Source organism: Lepidochelys kempii, chromosome 1, assembly GCF_965140285.1.
Source record: "Lepidochelys kempii isolate rLepKem1 chromosome 1, rLepKem1.hap1, whole genome shotgun sequence".
In the NCBI taxonomy this organism is placed as follows: domain Eukaryota; kingdom Metazoa; phylum Chordata; order Testudines; family Cheloniidae; genus Lepidochelys; species Lepidochelys kempii.
Genome location: NC_136380.1, coordinates 259,587,126 through 259,613,270, shown reverse-complemented (window position 1 = coordinate 259,613,270; position 26,145 = coordinate 259,587,126). Strand labels below are relative to the sequence as shown.

The 26,145-nt window shown below is 50.1% G+C and overlaps 1 protein-coding gene across 3 annotated transcripts in view; it reads right to left on the bottom strand.

The window, feature by feature from the left end:
* Positions 1-2,239: 2,239 nt before the first annotated feature.
* SYNGR1 (synaptogyrin 1) overlaps positions 2,240-26,145 on the bottom strand; it is a 38,189-nt gene continuing 14,283 nt past the window's right edge. The window contains exons 2-4 of one of the 3 annotated variants that reach the window (XM_073326795.2): positions 23,900-24,137; positions 20,023-20,168; positions 2,240-2,880 (exon numbers count right to left, since the gene is read on the bottom strand). In XM_073326795.2, the coding sequence (XP_073182896.1) occupies positions 2,710-2,880; positions 20,023-20,168; positions 23,900-24,137 (555 nt within the window). In that variant the 3' untranslated portion in view covers positions 2,240-2,709. Of the gene's footprint in view, positions 2,881-16,374; positions 18,338-20,022; positions 20,169-23,899; positions 24,138-26,145 lie in introns of those variants that run through there. The other 2 variants (XM_073326793.2, XM_073326796.2) reach the window with 2 other exon arrangements.

The following is a 26,145-nucleotide window of genomic DNA, read 5'->3' as shown; positions in this document are numbered from 1 at the left end:
GTTTAGGGTGCAGGAGGGGGCTCTGGGTTTGCGGGGGCTCAGGGCTGCAGCAGGGGGTTGGGGCTTGGGGTTGGGGTGCGGGCTTACCTCTGGCAGCTCCCAATCAGAAGTGCAGCGGGGGGCTAAGACAGGCTTCCTGCCTGTTCTGACTCCGCGCTGCGCCCGAGAAGCGGCCAGCAGGTCCGGCTCCTAGGCGGGAGGGGGGCAGATGGTTCTGTGCGCTACTCTCACCCACAGACACTGCCCCACAGCTCCCACTGGCTGTGGCTCCCCGTTTCCGGACAATGGGAGTGCAGAGTCGGTGCTTGGGGTGGGGGCAGCATGTGGAGCCCCGTTCCCCCACACACACACACACCTAGGAGCCAGACCTGCTGGCCACTTCCAGGGCGCAGCGGGGAGCCAGAAGAGGCAGGAACTAGCCTGCTTAGCTCTGCAGCACTGCTGACTGGACTTTTAACGGCCCAGTTGGTGGTGCTGACCAGAGCCGCCAGAGTCCCTTTTTGACCGGGCATTCTGGTCAAAAACCGGAAACTTAGCAACCCTATGTGGCACGTGGCTTGGGCCCTGTGGCGTGGAGTCTGCCCGGCTGCCCTGGGGATCAGCTCCTTGCCCTCTGGGTTCTTAGCAGGGCCTCAGCCTCTGACCCAGCCCCCACCTTTCTCCAATGGGTCTGGACTTTCCCTGTCTGCCACACACCATCTCCGTACCCTCTCCCTCTCCCCTCAGCACCCACCCAGCGCCTCTTCCTCTCCTTCCTCGCACCCTGAACACTCCCCTCGCTGGCCAGACAGGGCTATGTCTGCACTGCAGCCGGATGGGCAATTCCCAGCCTGGACAGATGCACACATGCTAGCTCTCCTTGAGCCAGTGTCTAAAAACAGTGGTGTGGCCATGCTGGCACAGGTGGCGGCAGCTTTTAGGGCCTTACTAAAATCCTGCTTGACTCCCTGGGCACGTACTGTGGGGTCTAACCTGAGCCACCGCCTGTGCTGAGGCTGAAATACTGGTTTTGGTGCTAGCTCAAGCTGAGCTAGTATGTACCCATCTATCCATGCTAGAAACACCCTCCCACCCATACCGACAGCGTGATTGCTCATACTTCCCTCTTCATGCGTCAATCGCACAGGGCTGGATAAGGCACAGGCCTCTAGCTCCTGGAGTCATGTGATTACACCAGAACCTCTGCTTTCATTTTCACTTAGCCCTCATGGTTCAGAAGAAAAGCTTGAAAATGTGACCTGAAAATCTGCCTGAACCTGAAACAATAGATTGGAGAGGTGTGATCTGCCCCAGGCATCTCAATGGATAAGCCCCACTGCTCTGGGGGCCCCTACAAACACCCCCCAACAGAGGTCTCTGTGTACCAGCCAGGAAAAGAGTACAGCAGTCCCACCCCCAGAAGCAGATACTCCTGTCCTGTGGGGAAGTACTGAAGGGCCTCAGTACTGCCATTCTGCCTCTTCTCCTGGGAAAAGAGGGCCCTTTGCTTTTACTCTTCCAAGGGGAGAAAGGGACCTTGAGGGGAGGGGAGGGTGTCCCTCTGCTACCATCATTCTAAGTGGGGGGAAGGACCAGGGGGCAGAACCACGGTGGGCCTATGTCATGGTGTGCTTAGGGTGCCTGAAATTGCCTTAATCTGACCCTGCTCTCCAAAGCTCTTCTCCTCAGCCCCAGATCACAGCTGGTGCATCTAACAGGTCTTTAAGGAGGATCAGTTCTGATTAAGTTCAAAACCTTAGGTGTCATCTCTCAGCTGTGTTCTTAGCCCCTTTATGCTGCTGGAGTAGCCAGATCTCCTCCATTTAGAAAGCCCCTGGTGTAGAGGCAGCATGCTTCTGTTGTCCTCCTTTGCAGCACCCAGCATAGGGACATGTTGGGGCTGAGCCCTGGGGCAGTAGAGGGCATGTCAGCAGCAGAAAGGGTGTGTGGAATGTCTGAACGCATAGGTGGCTGCGAGTATCCACCGTAAATTAGAGCAGCCCCTGGGGTGGCTCTAATTTACACCAGAAGCTCAGCTGGCTCCTGGACGAATTCAGGCACCACAAAACTACCTTTGCACAACCTCTTCCCCTACGACTGGGCTGTGCTTCCTGCGAGGCACAGCTCAGAATCTGGGCCACAGTTGCTGAGGTCAGTGGAGTTACTCAGCAGTCTCTTATAACTGAGATCTTAATCTGGCCCTTGGTCAAGGCTAATCCTACCAAAGGAACCCAGTGAATGAATTTAGAGCAAGACAGCATAGTTTTTAAAAATTTTATATAATGATATACATGCACATGTACAGATAATTGGTTTTGGTCTTTTTCAAGAATGTGCCTGCACCTTTCTAGGTGAGGGCAGCCTGGTTCAGGGATGCTGGGTTTTGTATAACATCTTTAAGGGAACAGGAGGGGAGATGTAAGAATAATCCCATCGCTTACATGAGGATTCAGATGAAGGGACCTCCACTTGTGTGACTGACACATTTTTGATATGAGTGATGGATGCACTGAAGGTTTCTCGGAACAGCAAACATTTCTCTGTGTGAATCAGTACCCAAGTGATCAGATGTGAAATTCTGCTCTTGTGTGGCAATGTCATGCTGGCCAGGGTGGGAGTTATCAAGGCTGGACACTCCAGCAGTCCCATAGTAGTCTTTCGTTTTGTAGAAAATATATGAGGTTCAGACACACAAAATTCTACTTTCAAAATAAACACCAGTGAATTAACTCAATGATTTTGAACTATGTCTATGAAATGTTGGGGGCCTGGCCAGCAGAGTCCAATCCCTCTTTGTCCACTCTTGTCTTGTGCCTGATCACATGTTTCTTCCAAATATGTGGAGAGTTCCAATCCTTTTCCTTCAGACATGGTACACGATCCGTTGGCTGGAGGTTGAACCTAAACAAATTCAGACTGGAAATAAGGTGTACATTTTTAACAGAGAGGATAATTAGCCATTGGAACAATTTACCCAGAGCTGTGGTGGAGTCTCCATCACCGGCAATTTTAAAATTAAGATTGGATGGTTTTCTAAAAGATCAGCTCCCATTCAAACAGGAATTAATTCAAGGAAGTCCTATCACCTATGTTATATGGGAGGTCAGACTGCAAGATCACAGTGGTCCCTTCTATCTTTATAATCTATGAAGGACACAAGAATGTTCAATAATCCAAATGGAAATAGATACCGTGTTAGAATGATTTCTTAGAAAAAAGGTTAATATTGGCCAGGTAAGAGAATATACTAAATTGAAGGTCCCAGTCCTGCAAACAGGTACACAGAGGCTTAGCTTTATGCACAAGCGTAGTCCCACTGACGATGGTAAGCCCATGTGTAAAGATAAGCACATTTGTAAGCGTTTTCAGGATCAGGGCTTGCATGTGCACACACATCAAATAGGGAAAATTATTTTAAAATAACATTTCTCTGGAACTTCAAAATCTCCTGTAGAGCAGAATGTTTCTATTGGGTTTATATATTAAAAAGATGATGGGAGCTATCTATTTTAAAACACAACTGCATTGCAGCTATCACCTTTTCTGGATTGCAGCAGAAGCAGATGCTGATTTGATGATGCCTAGGGTCACAGTCCTATAACATGATGAGCATGGGTAGATTCCTGTGCCTGCAGAGAGCTCCACTGAAATCACTGAGGCTGTGTATGGGCCCAGAGATCTGTCCATATGCATCACATTGCAGGATTGGGGAATTAGGATTGCATTCTGCTTTATAACACGTACATGCAGCTCCCACTCAGGTTAACGGAATTGTGTGTATATGTTACAACAGAATTTAATCCAGAGAGAGAAAGCACTGTCTAGAGGTTAAAGCAGACCTGCTTTAGTCCTAGAGTAAGTGATGAAGTGAGCTGTAGCTTCACATCGGATGAAGTGAGCTGTAGCTCACGAAAGCTTATGCTCAAATAAATTGGTTAGTCTCTAAGGTGCCACAAGTACTCCTTTTCTTTTTGCGAATACAGACTAACACGGCTGTTACTCTGAAACCAATCATCTAATAGTTACAGCCTTGCCAATCTGTAGTGACAAGCAACACGGCTGCTACTCTGAAACCTATCTTTTTTTTGGAGTGGGGGGGGTGTTCTTCCTTGCTTGCAGATCATCGAGGCTGAGGTTGGAGGAGAGAGCTACAGTTTTTTGGGAAGGCTGCAGGTTGGGTGGAGGAAGAGAAATGCTAGTCCAGCATAGCTGGGCCTGCTGCACTCATGCTAATCTTGGTCTTAACGCTGCAGAGCCATTCACAACCTGCGCATTGAAGAGGCAGGACCTAAAGCTATAACAGAGACTCTCCCCTCATCTCTCCCTTTCCCATCTTCAGCCTTCTTCCCGCAGGCTCAGCTGCCACACCTTTGCCGCCCCCTCCTGTCACTGACCAGCCACTGTAATAGTGGCTGCAGCACTACGTGTCTGGTCTATGAAGTGATTAATGAAGATGCTGCTGTGTAGTGCACTGGGCACTACACAGGAGTCAGCAGCTGGGCCTACAGGCATCCCCCCCTTTCCATGCAGGCTGGAAAAGGAGGGAAATGGAGAGGGAAGAGACAGACGTGTGAGAGAGAACTGGAGAGAGAAAAGATGACCCCTCCCTTTCCCGAACACACCCCAGGGGTTTAAAAAGGCAAAATGGAATAGCTTCCCCCGGAAGAAAGGCAGGGGTGGGCACAGAGCTGCCTCCACTCCATGTCTGTGTGTGCCCAAGAGAGACCAAAACAACAAAGACAATGATCCCATGAGGGTTCAGCCAATCTGGATTTTTTGAGTGGGTGGGTTTCGGTGTTGCCAGCAACTGTGATTTTATTGAGAGGCTCATGATATTTATTTATAATTATTTCACAGTCTCATGATATCTTAAAGCCCCAGCTTCTGGAGTCCTTGTGATCTCATGAAAATTTCAGCTTTCATTTTAAAATACAAGGCAGTTTCTAGCCTTCAGGGCCGCAGAGCAAAGCTTAAAAACATGGCCCCTAAAGGTTCAAAAAACAGAAGGAAATTAAAAGATGCCAAAATGTCTAATTATTTGAAATCTCATGATTTTTAAGATAAGCTCATGGGTTTGGGGGAAGGGAGTAATTTTTTTGGAATACTTGGGGTCGGCAGTGCTGCAATGGCTCATGAGTTATTGGTTGACACTGAGTTTTTAATGGGCTCCGAAGGACATTTTTGCAACCTACTAACATCTCAAAAGCTAGGAGAGTAGAAAGAAGCCTTTCATCAAATACAGCCTCCCACTTCAATGGGTGCACTGTACTAAACTCTTTTTGGACATGGTTTTGAGTTGTAATCCAGGGGGACACAGATGACCCACAGCAGCACCCTAATCCTGGCCCAGCACCGCAACCCTAATCCTGGCCTGGTGTGGAGGTGAGGTGTTGGGGTGGGGAACTGGAGAGCAAGCCCACCCCACACACACTCCACAGTGGTGGCTCCTGTCCCTGGGGCTAGGCCCAGCTCCCCAATCTGGATGTGGCAATCTGGTGCACAGGGTCACAGCACTACTCAAGTTTGGCCCAGCCACCCCTCTGTCATGACAAAGGGCATCTGGGTCAAATTTGAATGAGTGGCATTGCAACCTGGCTCACGGGTCACAGCACCACTCAGGTTTGGCAGCCTTGGTTTCAGGAGTTCTGTGGGTACAATTGAACCCAGGCTAAAGCCCCAAACAAAAATGGATCAGAAGATGGCTCTGCCTTTCCTGGCTACTCAATATTGCCCTAACTAGAAGGAGGGTGTTGCAGGGGGAAGGAGGATGTCTCAGGGGATTGGGAAAAAAATGGTTACTTACTTTCTTGTAACTGTTGTTCTTCGAGATGTGTTGTTCATGTCCATTCCACATTAGGTGTGCGTGTGCCGCATGCATGAGCGTTGGAAACTTTTCCCCTTAGCTAAGGCCACACCTGTCGGGGTTCACACCAACATGAGAACCTTTTCCACTGGGCCATATAGGCCGCCCTGATAGAGGGCTTTCTACTGCCAAGCAGAATCTGCTGCACGGGAAGGGAGCACTGGATCTCCAGGGCATTTAGCCACAGAGCCTCCCTGCCGTCAGGTGCAGTGACTGCAGGTCGGGGTGGAGAAGCCGCCCGCCGTCCTGTGTAATGAAGTCCTGGTGTAGGGGCAGGACTACTGGGGCGTCCACCGACAGCTCTGGGAACAATGTGTACCAGTGTTGGCGGGCCCAGGCAGGGCCGGTGCAAAGTTGTTTCGCGCCTTAGGCGAAACTTCCACCTTGCGCCCGCCCCCCCCACCCCGGGAGCCCTGCAGCAGCTCCCCCCCTTCCCCCCCGCCCTGAGGCGCTCGCCCTGCGGCAGCTCCCCTCAGCCCGGGGAGCCGTGTGCGGCAGCTCCCCACCCCAACTCACCTCTGCTCCGCCTCCTCTCAGAGCACGCCACCGCCGCCGCTTCTCCCGCCTCCCAGGCTTGCGGTGCCAATCAGCTGTTTGGCGCGCAAGCCTGGGAGGGAGAGAAGCAGAGCGCAGCGGCGTGCTCAGGGGAGGAGGCGGAGCAGAGGTTAGCTGGGGCGGGGACCGGTTCCCCTGCGTCCCCCCCCCCAGTTCCTTGCTGCAGGCGGCCCTCCCCGCGCCCCAGCTCATCTCTGCTCCACCGCCTCCCCAGAGCGAGCTTTTGGCCGCCCCCAACCACTTGGCACCCTAGGCGACCGCCTAGTTCACCTAGTGGTTGCACCGGCCCTGGGCCCAGGCTGGGTTGATGAGGATCACCGCCACCCTGTCCCTGTGCACCTTGAGCAGGACCTTGTGCATGCGGTACGACCTGCTGAGGGAGTCCGCCAGCTCGTTCCGCACCCTCGGGAGATAGAACGCCTCGAGGTGAATCGCATGGGCTATGCAAAGGTCCCAGAGGAGGAGAGCCTTGCGACAGAGTGGCGAGGAACGAGCCCCGCCCTGCTTGTTTATATAAAACATGGCAGTAGCGTTGTCTGTCAGAACTGTCACGCTGTGACCACCCAGAGTGGTGTGAACGGTCTGGCAGGCGAGACGAACCGCCCTGAGCTCCTTCACGTTGATATGGAGCGACCGCTCTGCCTCGGACCACAACCCCTGCGACATGAGGTCCCCCAGGTGAGCTCCCCATCCGTGGTCTGACGCGTTCGTCACCAGCGTCGGGTCCGGAAGTGGGGGAAGGCCACGGTACCAGTGCTGACACGGGCGGTCCCGGCGGCACAAGCCCCACCGAGCCCAGAGCTAAGGGAGCTCAGTGTGAACGATGGGCTCAAGGGCATAACGGATCAGCCCTCTATGCCTGGCACCTTTGAGGCCGCAAAGGACCTCATCGAGCTGTCTGCGGCGAGCCCCCTCCCATATGGGGAGAACCCTCCGGCACCCATGCCTCAGGCGCCATCGAGGGGTAAGCCGGCAATGGTGTGCTGCTCGAAAACACCGTTCCGGCACCGCTCCCGGAGTTGGTCCCGGTTGAGCTCCGACTCCGCAGACTCGCATTTGCCAGTGGCCCAGAAGGAGGTTGCGGCAGAAGAAGAAGAAGTGAAGAAGGACCAGGAAGGGCACACCGCTCTCCAGCACTGCCCAGAGACTGGCACTAAGCCAGGCTTTTGAAGGTGCTTGAGGACAGCGTACCAGACCAGTCATCGGATCCGTCCCTTTGTTTCCTGAACCGCCTGTCCCATTTCTCCCATGTGTGGTCCACCATTATGTTGGACCGTTGGGTCTTACACATGGTGCGAAACGGGTACTTGCTGCAGTTCGTCTCCCTCCCCCCCCCCGCCCAGCCCCCTTCCCCATCCCTCTTCAGGGACCCCTCTCACGAGCATCTCCTAGAGGAGGAAGTCCGCTCGCTGCTACGGGTGGGGGCAGTAGAGGCGGTGCCTCACGGCCTAAGGGGAAAAGAGTTCTATTCCCGATACTTTTTCATCCCCAAGGCCAAAGGGGGCCTTCGCCTAATCCTAGACCTACGCAGGCTCAACAAATTCCTGGTCAAGGCCCTGCTCTTGTCGGTGCTCGGTGCCTTGGGAGGCACCAGCCTCCTGTGCAGGGAACGACCACGCTTTCCTTTAGGCTGTGCCGGGGGCCACACCGGGGAGGACGATCGGTGCTGGGGCCTAGCCTGGCGCTCTGGGGCCAACAGTTTACGGTGCTTCGCCAGTGCCGGGTCTCCTGACGGCTCCGGGGCACTACGCACCGAGGAAGCCTGAGCCGGCGTCGGGCGCTCCGGGCCCGGCGGCTGCAATGCGGCCTCCATCAACAGTTGCTTTAGGCTAAAGTCTCTTTCTTTCCTTATCCTTGGCTTGCACGCCTTGCATATCCTACACCTTTCAGTTTGATGTCCGTCCCCACAGGCAATGTAGACACGAGTCGTGGGGGTCACTAACTGGCATAGGTTTGCGGCACGTGGTGCAAGCCTTGAAGCTGTGGGCCTGCGGCATGCAGGGCTGGTGCTTGAGGCCTCCAAGCACCTAATCGCTTAAGTGTTCACAGTCTGAATGTAAACGAACTGATAACAGCTACTCTAAAGGCTAAAAGAAAAGGAGTACTTGTGGCACCTTAGAGACTAACAAATTTATTTGAGCATAAGCTTTCGTGAGCTACAGCTCACTTCATCGGATGCATTCAGTGGAAAATACAGTGGGGAGATTTATATACATAGAGAACATGAAACAATGGGTGTTACAATACACACTGTAACGAGAGTGATCAGGTAAGGTGAGCTATTACCAGCAGGAGAGCGGGGGGGGGGGGGGGAGACCTTTTGTAGTGATAATCAAGGTGGGCCATTTCCAGCAGTTGACAAGAATGTCTGAGGAACAGTGGGGGGTGGGAGGGAATAAACACGGGGAAATAGTTGTACTTTGTGTAATGCCCATCCACTCCCAGTCTTTATTCAAGCCTAAATTAATTGTATTCAGTTTCCAAATTAATTCCAATTCAGCAGCCTCTCGTTGGAGTCTGGTTTTGAAGTCTTTTTGTTGTAGTATTGCAACTTTTAGGTCAGGAGAGTGAGTTTGTGTGTGTGGTTTTTGGAGGGGGGGGTGAGAAAACCTGGATTTGTGCTGGAAATGGCCCACCTTGATTATCATACACATTGTAAAGAGAGTGGTCACTTTGGATGGGCTATTACCAGCAGGAGAGTGAGTTTGTGTGTAGGGGGGCGGAGGGTGAGAAAACCTGGATTTGTGCTGGAAATGGCCCAACTTGATTATCATACACATTGTAAGGAGAGTGATAACTTTAAATAAGCTATTACCAGCAGGAGAGTGGGGTGGGAGGAGGTATTGTTTCATGGTCTCTGTGTATATAATGTCTTCTGCAGTTTCCACAGTATGCATCCGATGAAGTGAGCTGTAGCTCACGAAAGCTTATGCTCAAATAAATTGGTTAGTCTCTAAGGTGCCACAAGTACTCCTTTTCTTTTTGTGAATACAGACTAACACGGCTGTTACTCTGAAACTTTTAGGTCTGTAATCGAGTGACCAAAGAGATTGAAGTGTTCTCCGACTGGTTTTTGAACGTTATAATTCTTGATGTCTGATTTGTGTCCATTTATTCTTTTACGTAGAGACTGTCCAGTCTGACCAATGTGCATGGCAGAGGGGCGTTGCTGGCACATGATGGCATATATCACATTGATGGATGTGCAGGTGAACGAGCCTCTGATAGCGTGGCTGATGTGATGAGGCCCTATGATGGTGTCCCCTGAATAGATATGTGGACACAGTTGGCAACGGGCTTTGTTGCAACGATAGTGGTTCTGTTGTGTGGTGTGTGGTTGCAGGTGAGTATTTGCGTCAGGTTGGGGGGCTGTCGGTAAGCAAGGACTGGCCTGTCTCCCAAGATCTGTGAGAGTGATGGGTCGTCCTTCAGGATAGGTTGTAGATCCTTGATGATGCGTTGGAGAGGTTTTAGTTGGGGGCTGAAGGTGATGGCTAGTGGAGTTCTGTTATTTTCTTTGTTGGGCCTGTCCTGTAGTAGGTGACTTCTGGGTACTCTTCTGGCTCTGTCAATCTGTTTCTTCACTTCAGCAGGTGGGTATTGTAGTTGTAAGAATGCTTGATAGAGATCTTGTAGATGTTTGTCTCTGTCTGAGGAGTTGGAGCAAATGCGGTTGTATCTTAGAGCTTGGCTGTAGACAATGGGTCGTGTGGTGTGGTCTGGATGAAAGCAGGAGGCAAGTAGGCAGGAATAGTGGTCAGCAGGTTTCCGATATAGGGTGGTGTTTATGCGACCATTGCTTATTAGCAACGTAGTGTCCAGGAAGTGGATCTCTTGTGTGGACTGGTCCAGGCTGAGGTTGATGGTGGGATGGAAATTGTTGAAATCACGGTGGAATTCCTCAAGGGCTTCTTTTCCATGGGTCCAGATGATGAAGATGTCATCAATGTAGTGCAAGCAGAGTAGGGGCGTTAGGGGACGAGAGCTGAGGAAGCGTTGTTCTATGTCAGCCATAAAAATGTTGGCATACTGTGGGGCCATGCGGGTACCCATGGCAGTGCTGTTGATTTGAAGGTATACATTGTCCCCAAATGTGAAATAGTTATGGGTGAGGACAAAGTCACAAAGTTCAGCCACCAAGTTTGCCGTGACATTATCGGGGATAGTGTTCTTGACGGCTTGTAGTCCATCTTTGTGTGGAATGTTGGTGTAGAGGACTTCTACATCTATAGTGGCGAGGACGGTGTTTTCAGGAAGATCACCGATGGATTGTAGTTTCCTCAGGAAGTCAGTGGTGTCTTGAAGATAGCTCGGAGTGCTGGTAGCGTAGGGCCTGAGGAGGGAGTCTACATAGCCAGACAATCCTGCTGTCAGGGTGCCAATGCCTGAGATGATGGGGCGTCCAGGATTTCCAGGTTTATGGATCTTGGATAGCAGATAGAATACCGCAGGTTGTGGTTCCAGGGGTGTGTCTGTGCAGATTTGTTCTTGTGCTTTTTCAGGGAGTTTCTTGAGCAAATGGTGTTTCTTGAGCAAAGGTTCCCCCTCCCCCAGCCCCGCTAATAGCTCACCTTAAGTGATCACTCTTTTCAGAGTAGCAGCCGTGTTAGTCTGTATTCGCAAAAAGAAAAGGAGTACTTGTGGCACCTTAGAGACTAACAAATTTATCTGAGCATAAGCTTTCGTGAGCTACAGCTCACTTCATCGGATGCATTACAGTGTGTAGGGAACACCCATTGTTTCATGTTCTCTATGTATATAAATCTCCCCAGTGTATTTTCCATTGAATGCATCCGATGAAGTGAGCTGTAGCTCACGAAAGCTTATGCTCAAATAAATTGGTTAGTCTCTAAGGTGCCACAAGTACTCCTTTTCTTTTTGCGAATACAGACTAACACGGCTGCTACTCTAAAGGCTAAGGGACTGCTCTTCTACGAGAGAGAGAGAGGTTGTTCCAATGCCGCCATGGACGGTAAGAAGGAACTGGAGGGGGTTGGGCCGGCAGAGGTATATCTGTGGGGCGCAGTGGCGCCACTCGGGGGCCCGCCGGGAGCCGCTAAGGGAAAAAGTTTCCGACGCTCGTGCGCGCAGCGTGCGCACGCCTAATGTGGAATGGACGTGAACAAGCACTCGAAGAAGAATGGAGTCTTTCACTACCAGGACCCCTGTGTTGATTGACCACAAGTTGGAGAGTGGGGTGGGATACATAGGACTCAGATACCATGACAATGGGCTCATTAGTGCAAGATAGACAGATGTGAGAAAAGTGTCATCTAAGGCTAGGCAGGGGATGGTACTTTGAGTATTACGCTTATCACATTGTGGCTATTGGAAATGAGACAGGTGTTTGTGGGAGGGTATCTATTGCTGAAGTCTACTGTAGCAGTGCCTGGTGATTTTTTTAATATTTAATGATATTTTTAAAATGTAGCGCCTGCTAGAAGCTAGAGCAATAGACAAATAATCTACAGCAATAAACTGTAGGGTAAAATAACCCCCAAATCCCCAGAATACAAAAGGGAAGAAAACCCAAGGCACCTCCATTATGGTTTGTTATTTTGAACATAATAACTTTATTGATAAGAGACACCAGTAGTTACCACCTTCACTTTGTTAACCACAAATATACAGGACGTAGTAAATACAGGTGCCAAGATGGCAGGGTTTATTGGAATTGGTTTTGGAAAACATACTAGGTGGGGGAGGGAGTGGGGGGACACTCAGGATTGGACAGACACCCAAGGAACCTGTGTGCAGCAGGCCATTCTTTAGTCATCATATATATGTATTGCTTTATATTATACATCTTTTTATTTATATATAATATATATATACTATACACAGGCAGTAACGCTGCAGGGGAGGGGCAGGGAAACCCAACTGGAGTTGTCAATACCACAGAGGCAGTGAGATCGTCTGGAGAAATGGTTCGTACATGCCACACGGGGCGACTGAGCTAACCTCTGGGCCTCATTGTCTCCTAGTCTCTCCAGAAGCTGGAGTTAAGATTCCTAAAAGGACCCACCCATCTGTCCTGCATTCCCAGGGTCTCCCACATGCTTATAAGGGTACAGGGTGCTGGCAGTGTTAGGTGCAGAGACTTATTCCTAGGGAGCTGTCAGGAACAAGGGGTGGGGAGGGGAAGAGAACTGAATTGAGTTGGTGAATCGCATGTGTGCATGGGAGGGGAGCAACCTTGTGCCCAGGACTTGTCAGAACACTGGAGCTATAACCTCCTCTGGCACCTCCTGTTGTGAAATAGCCTCTAACTCAAGGTCCCCAAATGCTGTGTGTGCACATAGACGGGGGGCCAGAATCGTTCCCTCCCTTCCAGTAAGGAGCCTGCAACCCTGTTAAAAAGCCACCAACACCACAGAGGGAAATGCACCCTTATCATTCTACTACTCAGAGACCCTTGTCCTCCTTTCTCTGTCTGCCCCAGTCCCTCATTTATCAGGGCTGAGGATGTTACACTGAAAAGAGTTCGCTGCTCCCGCCAGGCAAAAGCAAAGCCAGGAACTGAGCCACCAGAGTGGGCGAACCCTCTAGGAACCACTGCAAGCTCCTGCTTGCCATGCAGACGTCTACCGACGGACAGAGAACAGAAGCAGAGGGACAGAGAGATGGGGAATAACCTGAGACAGGAGCAGACTGGTTCTTCATCTGCCTGGGAGATGCCTGCCCTGACAGGGGAGGTAATGAGCCTTCCATTGCAGAGCAGCTAGGGGGTCCCTTGGTGTTGTGAGGGGAGCAGGGTGAAAGGGGGAAAGGTCTCTTTACTGACCAGCTCTAAGAAAAGGAGGACTTGTGGCACCTTAGAGACTAACAAATTTATCTGAGCATAAGCTTTCATGAGCTACAGCTCACTTCATCAGAATGCAGCTGTGGCTCACAAAAGCTTATGCTCAAATAAATTTGTTAGTCTCTAAGGTGCCACAAGTACTCCTTTTCTTTTTGCAGATACAGACTAACATGGCTGCTACTCTGTGACCAGCTCTAGATGACTTTAGGGACCCTCCTGGCTGTGATGGGAGAGGGGACATTAAAATAGTCCCATGGTACAAACCAAAATAAAAACATCCCCTCCCCACGGGCAGAACCCTCTCTGATGAAGTGGGGGATGGCTGCTGGGTCTCAGAGATTCATTCCAAAAGATATGCTGGGGTTTTACCCTGAGACACCAGTTGTTTATAATTCCTCTGCCTCCCCACACAACCCTCCCCAACTCCGTCATTCTCTCTTCACTCCAGGGGGAGAGACCACTTGGAGAAAGCTCTCTCTGACACGGATTACAAAGAACACCTCTCGATAAAGTCCCCCCTCTTCCCAAACCTAAATATTAGACTACCCCAACAGAAGAGAAGCTTGGCAGATGGGAACCCTTCCCCACCAAACCTCCTATTTACAGTATTGCTTTTGCTCAGGACCATGGAGTGAGAGACTTGCCCAGCTCCTCTTTGTGCTTCAGCTGTGACAGGGCCTATCATTTCCTTCCCCTCACCTCCACTAGCTGCTAGCCATGTGCCACGTACAGCAAAACACTAGGAGAGGCGCCAATGGGGAGGCCTGTAAACAATATACACACATACACACACAGGCACATAGATCACGCAACAGCTGGAGTCTCAGCTCCCTCCGATAACAACTTCTCCTCTTTTTAGTGCCCAAATGTGGAAGTTCCATAGGCAGCTCTGAGAAACAGCCCTTTAAAGATAGGTTTCAGAATAGCAGCCATGTTAGTCTGTACTCGCAAAAAGAAAAGGAGTACTTGTGGCACCTTAGAGACTAACAAATTTATTTGAGCATAAGCTTTCGTGAGCTACATGCATGCATCCGATACATACATGCATCTGATGAAGTGAGCTGTAGCTCATGAAAGCTTATGTTCAAATAAATTTGTTAGTCTCTAAGGTGCCACAAAGTACTCCTTTTCTTTTTCCTTTAAAGATAGACACTGCAGATAAAAACAGCTGTATAATTGTGTACAAAGGAGGGGATTCCTCACTAGACAGTTCCTCCACTCATTTTGGGGCTGCGTCTCCCTATTTCTCCTATCCTTCATTTGGCAAGAGGTGTGTGGCAAGGGAGGGAGCTAGTAACCTAGAACAGTGGCTTTCAACCTTTTTTCATTTGCGGACCCCTAAAAATTTTCTTAATGGCAGTGCAGACCTCTTTGGAAATCTTAAACATATTCTGTGGACCTCCAGGGGTCCATGGACACCAGGTTGAAAACCACTGACCTAGATGTTTTGCCCTGCCCTCCTGGCAACCCAAGTTCAATTCCCAAGCCTGGCAGGAACTAGGAGTCCTAACAGTAAGTGCTCTACACTGCCACCTAGCACACCTGTGTTCCATCCTTGATCTCTCAGTTCCTCAAGGTGCTCATGGTTAGTGTTCTGTACTATCATATTACCCTGGTTCTGCTCCTGATCCCTCCATCCGAGGGCCAGCAGGGCTGCGAGCTCTGCCCAGCTCAAGCGTGGTAGCCTAGGAGTTAATATTCTACACACCCACATGAGATACCTAGCTTTGGTTCCTGGCCTCATTTTCTTAGCGCTTGTCTACATGAGGAAATTGACCAGAATAGCTATTGTGGAATAGCTCCCACTGTGGACACTCTATTCTAGAATAAAAGTCACTTGTAGTCCAGAATAATTAGTGTACTTCCAAAGCTGAGTAAGGATTCTAGGATAAAAAAAACAACATTTTATTCCAGAGCATAGTGTCCACACAGGGAGCTATCCTGGAATAACTGTTCTAGTCGATTTCCCCGTGTAGACAAGCCCTTAGGCTGCCAGGAGCTAGGGACTGAGGATGGAGCACTGACGTCTCTGAAGAGCTGTAAGATACACAAAGACCGAGTTTCAGTGGGAAGAGAGTGCAGCATGGCCAGGTTTTGCAAGAGCAGGGGGAGATACTCCCCATTCAGCTCACTTAGCAGAGCTGCTGTTTAAAGACCCCTCTTAGGTTCCCTGATCCAGTCTCAGTCAGGATAACTGGGGCACACACAAGAGCCCAGCTGCTGGGACCCTACTCACTGGTTACACCCACCCTAAGAATGTCTAGACGCCAGCTGGCAGAAATGCAGCAGTATTTCTTTCCAGCAGGGCGAGAACCTCCATTGAGAGTTCTGCCCTGTTTCTCTGGGCTCCAGAGAGAGTGGCACAGATGCCCGGGATAATCTGTCTAGGAGCACAGAGAGGCTGGAATCTCTTTCACTCCATCAGAGATGTAGATTCAACAGGACTATAGAAATTAAATTCATCCGCTTGTCCCTTTCGTCCTGCACCTTTATTCTGGGCAAAGGCCACAGGGCTCCCAGAGTTGGCTGGCAAAGTTCCCCATCAACTGGTGTGAAGCTGGCTTTTCCCCAAATCAGCCCAGTGACTTCCTCCTCATTCCGTGCTTAGCCAGTTGTGATCCCTGAGCGGGAAGAGCAGGGGACTGAATGGAGTTCTCAGGAGTTTCTCTTAAGACATCTTCCCCACCCTGAGCGTGCAGCTTGGTTCTGGTTCTCCCTAGAGGACCACAGTGTTAACCTCAGAAGGGTGCTTACATGGGGATGGGGAAGCACCTCCAATCCAACTGTCTGGGGAAAGAGGGATTCTCATTGCATAGCTCATCCTGTCCAGTCCTGATTATTCTCTTGGTTTAAAATCTATCAACATCTTTGTAGCTTTTGATGGTGCCTGCAAAACTCCGCCCCCAAGCATTTTGTCTCTCACCCCCCGTCCCTCACCCTCAACACCACTCCTCCCTACACCCCGAAGATAAACTACCAACAACTTCCCATACAGCCTTGTATTGCTGAGGGGGCAATACCCCATGAGGCAAAGGGGTTATGACCTGCCCCGATGCTTGCACATCCCCCCACCCTTGCACGCCTGCATGCTTGCTCTGACCTCTCCCTCCCTCACACACTCCTCCCCCATATCCAACTCTCCCTCCCACCCACACAGACAGACACACGCATCCGCTCCAACACTGTAGGTGCCACCTTCTCCCCCTGCCCCCCAGAGCCGCTTGAGCAGTCCCCGTTATCTCCCCCTCTTAGGCCTCTGCTACCTGTGCTGGTGCCCTTGTCACCCTCCCCTGCCCACCAAAAGGCTGAGCTGGATTCTTGCCCAAAGCTGCTGCTCACTCCCAGGTTGCCAGGGGAGCTTTTGCTGTGACAGGGACAGGGATAGACTTGGGAATATGCAGTTTGGGTCTGGTGGACAATTCAGAGGGAGGGAGGAGCAGTTAGGGCTTTTTTTTTCTTTTTAAAAAACAATAAATAAAAACAAATGGCCCCAGGCTGGAGCATGGCCAAGGGCCACCTGTTGCGCTGGGATGCGCCTGTCTGTTTTGTGCCGCAGCCTCCCGCTGGCAGAGGGAAGGGGGCAGAGGGGAGGGGCATGGGAAGGGGCACCGGTGTAGCTCAGTAGTTCTGTGTTTGGGTTTGGTACCCCTGTGTCTCAGCGTCAAAAGCGTCTACAGGAGGGGGCTGCTGGTACGTCCCCACCGTGTCTGTGGCATCGTCCTCGTTCGTGTAAGGGGTGTAAGGCAGGCCGGAGTCCTGGCTTGGGTCCGTGTAGTCCTGGGAGAAGAGGGCTGAGTCGGCACCAATCCGGTAGCGCTGGTATGCCAGAAACGCCTGGCCCACCTTTAAGGGAGGATGAGGGGAGATGGGAAGCAGAGAGAGAAAGAGGCAGGAGAAAGGGAAGGAACATGCCGAGGAGGAGAGACAAACAAAAGCCAAGTTAGTAGTGGTTAAGGATTAGTGCACAAGGCATGACTGGAAATCACTGTTTAAACACACCCAAGTGCAAGAAGAGTTAGTGTGCCCCATGGAGAGCGCGAGCCCAGGACAAGAGAGAGAGCGCACAAGTGTGCCACCCACTGCTTGCACTTGCTTTGCCCACGCCCACAGCAGTTGCTGAGTCCATCCTGCCCAGCGACAGGGTTCACATTGTGAAGGCATAGACGGATATACATGGATAACGTCCCCCCCCGAGCCAGGTGATCTGCTTCACGTCCACCTCAGAGGTCTCGCTCCTTTGGGCTGGATCTGTGACTCATTTCACCTCAGACCCTACTGGGGCTCCAGACCGATCCGCCAGAGGAAAGGGATGGTCATGAGGTAGCGGCTGTTCCCATTAACCCTTTCACTGCTAGTCATCCACTGAGCAACCCGCTATGGTGCCAAAAAAAAAAAATCACAGACCTTGCGGGGGAAGGAGGGGGGGGAAGCAGAGGCCTTCTAGAATAGGTCCAGCCTTGTTCCTGCTCCCCGTCTCTGACATTGCTTTTGGAACGCTCTTTGGTGTGACAAGATCATTGGGGCTGGGGCTCAGGGAGGGTCAGGGACCAGAGAGCTGCCTTCCCCCAGTGTCCCAGACATGTCTGAATGGTCCAGCTACCCAGGGACCATCCCAGCATAGTGAGTAAAAGGAGCAGAGGAGTGAGAGGAAGTGGAGATGGGAAGAAGGGATTGTGGTGCGGGGAGCCCTGCCCGGCTAAAATATTAAGACTGAGCAGATGCCAATAGAAAGAGATACAGGTGTTATTGAGCGTTAGTCAGGTGCGGGGAAGTGGAGGAGGAGAGGTGGGTCACTTCCTTCCAACTCCCCAAAGGACAATTAACGTCCCATCCCAGTTCCAAGGCACATCGATTCTCTCTCTCCCCACCATGTCAGCTGCACTGACATGGCAACGTGCCTCTGTATTCTCAGCCCCTGCCTCCCACCCCGATCCTGGGAGTTGGAATCATCTGCACTCCAACAACCTCCTCCCCTATGCACACCCCTTCTCCGACAAGGCCCTGAGGGAATGGTGCTAAGCGCCCCCTGGGGAATGGCACTAGGGCAGCGGTGCGGGGGAGCTAGGGAAGAGAGTATTGTATTCTTCCTGAAAGCTAATGTGTCTGAGTCTCCGGAAAGCCAGAAATGTCAGGAGGCCCTGTGAGGAGAGAGCGGGAGGGGATAGGGAGAAGAGTCAATGAGGGAGACAACCAAACAAAGTAACGTGACTGAAATAAAAACCCCAACAGACACCATTAGACTCCCCTTCCTCCTGTCAAACAGAGAGAGGAGCTGGACACACGCCTTCCTCCTCAGGCCTTTCATCTCACATCCCTCTCTTCCTGTGGCTGAGGAACCCTGGTCTGTGGGGAGAGCCCTGCAGTACCACTCATTGGGTACGTCTGCACTGGAGCTGGAGGCATCATTTCCAGCTCCAGTTGACGTACAGGCACTAGCTTTGATTGAGCTTGCGTGCTAAAAATAGCCACGTAGCCGTTGTGGTGCTGGCAGTGGGATGGACTAGCTCTCTGAGTATGATCCTGCCTGGATCCTAGGTACTTACTCAGGTGGCTAGCCCATCTTGCCATGGCAACACTTCTATTTTTAGTGCCCTAACTTGATCAAAACTAGCATGGGTACATCTGCCTGAGCTGGAAACTACATCTCCCACTCCAGTGTGGACACACCCAGACAAAGTTTGGGAGGATGTGGCAGGTGTTGCTCTCCTTTGCCGCATTTCTCAGGAGGTGAAGATGCCGCCTCCACAGCTCTTCCAGCCCCTGATTTCCCACCCCCACTGATAGCCCCATCTGGACTAGAACTACAAAGAAACGTCTAGTAAGAGGAGCAGGTTCTGGTTGAGCGGGATGGCAGCTATGCCACTGGCATGATCTTATCATCTACGTACCACACATTTACATTCCTAGGAGTGTGCTGGCCGCTATTTTGTGTGGCAGGGGTGACACAGTATCTCACAAAAGACAGACACACTGTGCTCTCCTGTGCAGACTTTACTTATGTTCTTTCTTGTTCCATCTCTTAATTTCAAATAAAAGTCACATTGACTGAAAGTACAAGGAGGCTCTTTGTGTATGGAAAAAACCCAATCGGTTACATTGAAATGGAGCCCCAAAATCTGGACAAGTAGAGAAATTCCCTGGTGCGGGTTGGGGGATAAAAAGGGAAGGGAAAGGAAGCTCTGGGAAGGATCCAAACAAATTCCACCATTTTCTTCCTACCAAATGAACTAGGAATGCCAGCATGGGGGCAAACCAGATACAGACAGGAGGAAGACCATATGCTGTGCTACAGGATGTTAACAACCATCCCCTCCCCCAACACAGTTGCTGAAGCCCCTCCTGAGGTCAGTAATGCTAGCCACACATCCTGGAAAGAGAAACAGACTCTTTGTATGGTACTTATACGCCCCCACTGCCAGAGTATCTGAACACCTCAGAGTTTCAACTCTATTTATCCTCACAACACCTCGGTGAAGTAGGGCAGCACTATTATCTCCATTTTATGGACAGGGAACTGTGGCACAGGGAGGTTAAGTGGTTTGCCCAAAGTCACACACGAAGTCTGTGGCAGAACAGGGACTTGAACCCAGCTCTCCTGAGTCCTAGGCTAATGCCCTACCCATTGGACCATCCTCCATTTCTTCTACTGGGCCTCTCCCAGAAGCCACTTTCGTTGCTGTTCCATTGGAAATGCAGGAGTCAGCCCTAGCCAGGGGACCTTTCATCTACAGAGGGCTGGGCTAACCCTAAGTGGGGTTAGAACTGCTATGCAGGGGAGCCCTGATCCATGGGCTCTAATCAGAGTCCCAGCTGCTTTACTCACCCAGGTGAAGATGGAGAAGAAAGAGAAGGTGATCGCTGCTCGAGCTGCATCTGCCCCCTCATTCAGCGGGTTGTTCTCGTGCTTTGAAACTTGCCACTGGTTGGCCAGGAAGCAGAAGCCAACAAACCAGAGGAATGCCCAAAAGGCTGGGAAAGGACAGCATTAAAATAAGACAGAGAAGAGGGGTAGGGTAGGGGTAAACGTAAATATATTATATTTCTCCAGCAAATTTATATCCTGCAAGATCCTCAAGTGTTTTTACAGAGTACAGTAACTCCTCACTTAAAGTTGTCCTGGTTAACATTGTTTTGTTGTTACGTTGCGAATCAAGTAGGGAACATGCTAGTTTAAAGTTGCGCAACGCTCCCTTATAACGTCGTTTGGCAGCCCCCTACTTTGTCCACTGCTTCCAGGAAGAAGCAGCCCATTGCAGCTAGCTGGTGGGGCTTGGAACCAGGGGGGGCTGGCAGCCCCCGTATCAGCTCCCTGCTCCCCTAAGTTCCCTGTGCGGCAGCGGCCCAGCAGGCTGTCAATTGCCAGCAGTTCAGCTGTTCCTCCCCCACTGCTGTGTGCTGCTCCTGCCCTCTGCCTTGGAGCTGTTCCCCGGAGCCTCCTACTTGCTGTGCAAGGGTGGGGGAGAAGAGGGGGGACTAATGTCAGGGTGTCCCCTTCCTCCCTGCTCCGGCACCCCACTTACCCCATTTCCATGGGGGGGGCATGACAGGGCTCAGGACGGAGTGAGCTTCCTGGCAGTAGCTTCTTTCTCAACTTGCTGATCTACCTAAAAAGGCAATGTACTTAGAGTGGGGTCAGCATATTTAAAGGGACCTTGTGCATCTCTCTCTCTCATCCCTGTGTGTGTGTCTCTGTCTGCTATGATGTCTCCCCTCCCTCCGTTCGTGCAGCCTTGTAGAGTGTGAGGCTACATTAACAACGTGTTAATCCTTGAGGCCTCAGCTGATTCCTAGTTCATCATTTAGCAGTAAGGCATTCCCTGGGAAATATCCCACCCTCTGACGTCACCACCTTAACCAAGCTTCACAATCATCATCGCTGTGTACAGTATTAAATTGTTTGTTTAAAACTTATACTGTCTGTGTGTGTGTGTGTGTGTATATAATCTTTTGTCTGGTGAAAAAAATTTCCCTGGAACCTAACCCCCCCTATTTCCATTAATTCTTATGGGGAAATTGGATTCGCTTAACATCGTTTCGCTTAAAGTCACATTTTTCAGTAACGTAACTACAATGTTAAGCGAGGAGTTACTGTAGGCCAAATTCTGATTGTGCAGTCCCAATAAACTCAGTGGAGCGGCATAGCTGTAACTGGGGGCAGAGCTGTCACTCTGGGGTGTGCATTAAGATATGGTGTGGTACCGTTTTATCGGCATGAGCTTGAAAGGGTAACATGATTCTCAAATGGCACCGTGAGTGAGTTCTGCAGGGCCTCCCAAATGAGGAGAGATCACTCACTTCTGAAATGCAGCCCTTCTGTACCAGTTACGCTACATAATATGGTCCTGGAAGGACAAGTGAAGAGCAGTTTCTTCACAACAAGCTGCAAAAGAATTGTAGGCAGCCAGACTGAAATTACACAGTGATTGGAATTTGGGCAGGACACCAGGGCTAATGCCCTTACACTTATAAAAAGTGCCATAGGCTCTATAATACAACTACATGATGACCGACAGGCCCTCCATTTTACTTCTCTTCCAAAAGATGGGCGATACAGACTGGTAATACACAGAATAACAGTGTTCCCGCTTGAGGGACTGGAGAATGAAAAAAGAGAGCAAGAGAGCAGTAGCATTTTGATGGAGGAAAACACCTGGATCACGGCTCCCTTGGGAAGGGATGATAAATGAGCAGGATCAGAGTCGTAAGGGAAGGGGAAAGGAGTGTGCATGATCCACATCGGAGCATCAGGGGTGTGGAAAAGGGGCTGGCCTGGGGTCCCTGGCAGGAACAGAATTGATGCATTTACCCCCTTTCTGAAGTACGACGTATTTGGGAGAAATAAGAAGGATGTTTGTTCTGCTGTACTGCACTCAGTTTCTCTAACACACTCCCTTCCGCTTCTCTTCTCTGCATCTCGCTGTTTGTCATTTATATAGCACTATCGCTGTGCCCTGGCTAGACAATGTGCAACTTTTGCTAAACAAGCAAAAAGACCCTTGATGGGCTTGCACACTTAAAAGACAAAAGAGGTACAGAAGAGTTTACAGACACTGGGCCTGATCCTCCCTGCACAACAGTTTTCCAGTGGGGTAACTCCACTGGTGTCAGTGGTGACTTGAGCTGATGGGAGTTCAAAATCAGGCCTGCAGAACAGGGGTGGATGTCACGTTGGGAAGGCTCTGCAGAACAAGTGATTGTGTATTTTACTTTAAGGGCGAGAGGGAACAGTCTCAGTGCACGTTCTTGGGAAGCTGTTCCAGGTGTCTTGGGGCTGCAAAAGAAGGGATGAAATTGGGAGTGAATGAGCCGGACAAAGGGAGTAGTGAGGAGTGAAATGTCAGCATGAAGGAGATCATGTGTGGGGACATCGGAGGAGACGAGGACAGATAAGTGAGGGAGTAGAGTACAGGAAAACGTTGAAAGAGAGATGAGGAAACTTGGTGCAGAAGGTGATGCAAAGCAGGACAGCGATTCGGAGACATGGTGTGACGGAAGACGACTTTCCTTGTGACACCCACCACTCACTGAAGCTTCCAGCTGAAGTACCAGGAACACAGGTGCCTCTCTGCAGCTCCAACAAATTAGGGACCATGAGAAGCAGAATGTAAGTTAGAACAGCCCTGGGTGCCAGGAGCTGGGCAGGGGCCAGCAATGCCTCAGAACATGCACAGTACAAAAGTGTCTTAAAGGGAATTTACAGTCAGACTATTTAAAATTCTGTGGGTTTTTTGGGGGAGGATGGGGTGGGTTCTCATTTGATTCAAACACCTGGCACTGGAAAGAAAAACCTCAGTTACAAGCTGCGTCACCCTCTACTCCTTCAAATAAGGGCCTAGAAAGATCCTACCCGTTTTCTGGTCTTCACAGAATCATAGCATATCAGGGTTGGAAGGGACCTCAGGAGGTCATCTAGTCCAACCCCCTGCTCAAAGCAGGACCAATCCTCAATTTTTGCCCCAGATTCCTAAATGGCCCCCTCAAGGATTGAACTCAGAACCCTGGGTTTAGCAGACCAATGCTCAAACCACTGAGCTATCTCCTCCCCCTCCAAGGAGACCTCCAGCAAAAACCAGAGAAAATGAGACTTGATATTTCTAAAGGAAAAAATAAGGGCAAAAAGGCATCCTTTCAAGCTGTTTTTATGCATCATACAGAATTAAAATAAAGGGGCATAAACCAGATGTTTCTTTCCTTTGCAGGTCATTTTTAAGGCTTGCCATTTTTAATCACAGGAATGCAATTTGCACATATGTTCACATCTCCCACACTGTGTGAGGAATGCTTGAGCTGCCTGTGGTGTCATTATCCCATCATCGAATCATAAGGCAGCAGCAGAAGCCAGAGAGAGGTCAAAGAGAGACAGGGCTAAGAGGAAGAGGATGAGATGAGGGTGAGGAAAAAAGATGATGAGTTAAGAGGAAGGAGAGGATGGGGATAGGAGGAGGAAAGAGAAGGAAAGACGAGACAGGGAGAAAAGAGGAAAAAAGAGGAGTGGGTGTAAGAAGGGGGAAGAAGGTTGGAGGACAAAGAAGAGAAGACGATAACGAAGGTGAGGGGGCACAAGGAAGGAGACCAGTCAAAGAGCTCCTGTTCCATGGATGTCTGGCCAGTTGGCTTATGAAATAAGACAGGCTCCTTCCCTCAGCTCAGCTCAGCTCCCTGAGGAGACGGGTTCCATGCCAACCAGCCAGGAAGCTCACCAGAGACGCCGATGTCCGAGAGCACTGCCTTCTTGCGGTCCTTGACGCTGCTTATCTGTGGGAAATAGACATCCAGAGCCAGATAGAGAAGGCAGCTGAGGAAAGCGAGGACGCCCACGGTGATGCCATAGTTGCAGGCATTGTGGTTGCGGTTGAAGATACAGTGCTCCTCCATCTCATCGGGGCGGTTCAGGTAACCTTCATTCACAATGGAGCCGAAGACAACAATAGAGAACACCTGAGGAGAGGGAGGCAGGAGGAAGGTGAGGACCATGCCTGCCTCCAGACCACCAGGCGACTAGTAGAGTGGAGAAGAGGTCTCCTGAGACTAGCTGGCCCTCATATGCCTTCTCTGTCTGAGCTGCGAGCCTGTCTTGTTAGCTTGTTTGGGCTACACTGAAAAAATATTGGGTCACTTAGATCCAAAACTGATTTGGAAGAGGCAGGATTTACTCAACAAACCGAAAACCTGAAAACATTTTGTTGGGTCAAATGCAATTTTGAACATCAACATGAAACAATATTTGGAAAACAATGTGTTGATTCCAAATGAAATGGTTCATTTTGACATTTCCAAAATTTTTATTTTAAGGGGGGTTTTTTTGGTAAAAACTATTTGCTGAATTGGACATGAACTCAGATAGTTTTGGTACCCCCCAAAATGCACTTGTCTGTGAATTTACTATTTGCTAAAAAAGTTTTTGCCCAGCTCTAGTTTGGACAATTGCTGAGGGGAAGATTACCTTACTTTATTTCTAAGAATTGCCTCATAATAGGATATTCTTAACTTATATTTTTATTTTTTATTTTATTATTTTTATTATTATTATTTTTTACATATTTAAGATCAATTGAAAGAGGCCATTCTCCATCTGAAATCAGAGTGCCCACACACAGACTAGCACCAGATTAAGGAAAAGGGTGAACTGGTACCGGTTTCATTTCTTCCGTTTTAGTTCTTGGGTAGACAAGCTCTGAGGGTTGGTCCACACTTGAAAGTTATATTGGCATAGCTACATCTCTCTCGGGTGGAAAAATCCACCCCCCTCAGCAACATAGTTAAGCCAACCTAAGTCCCGGTATAGACAGCACTAGGTTGATAGAACAATTCTCCCATCAACCTAGCTACTGCCTCTCAGGGAGGATTTACTACAGATGGCAGTGTCTTCACTGAACTGAACTGCAGCATTGTAAGTGTAGACAAGCCCTAAATCCTCTATAGGCAGTCATTCACCCTCCCACTCCATCCTCCACCCACCAGTTCTCTCCAGATGGCTTTTCCTTTTATTCATTGTTCCCTCCCATTTATTCACTTACTTTATCTGTCCAACTTCTACTCCTGTTCTCTCTTCCCCATTCACCCTCTCACTATCCACTACTCTGCATTCTCTACTTATCTGTTCTCCTAACAATCCTTCTATCCACACCTCCTTATCCTTTCTATCCATCTACTCTGTTCACTACATCCTTCCCTCTGTCCAACACATAACACTAACTATCTGTCTACTAATATTCTCATTCTATCTATTCAGCCACTGACTGATCCACTCTCTTCTTAGCTGTGGATTTTGCAGGCATTTCCAGGCCAGAGCACAGTGGCCCATGGAGAATCACGTAACACCCTAAATGCACATGCAATATATTCACCTCTGGTACCCCCAAAATCACAGCCCAGCCTGCTCCATGTGTATCAGATCACTAACCCAGCTGACAGCCCAGAGAAGGAGTGCAGAGCTAGTGGCAGGGTGGAGGCTTCTCAGCTTTGAAACCGGCCCTCATTGTCAGCCCACCACCACTCTGGTAGACTGACAGTCAGAGCACAGTGCAGCGAGACTCATCTATTTCCCTAAGCATTCGACTTGATAGGGGGCCAGAATGGGGTGACTTGAATGGATGGGCACAGTTGGGCTGGCAATTGTTGCTGCCTACGATAGGCACCAGCCTTGGGGTTTTTCCTGTTATGTAAATATGCCTAGAGGCTGCGGGGCTGGGCATGTAATAAATCATCATATAAATAAATAATGGCTTGGGAGAATCCACATTTGGCAGCCTTCAGAATGGAGGGTAGGGCCCACCTAACCCATGGCAGTTAATCCTGCACATGAACAGTGAAGGTGGCTTATCTAGCAACCCATTGGGACAGGTCCTACATTTGCCTGATTTCATGATAAAGTAATGATATAAATGTTTATTTAGATCATTAATTAAATGCAACTTCCCCCCACCCCAAATATCCCTGCATTAAC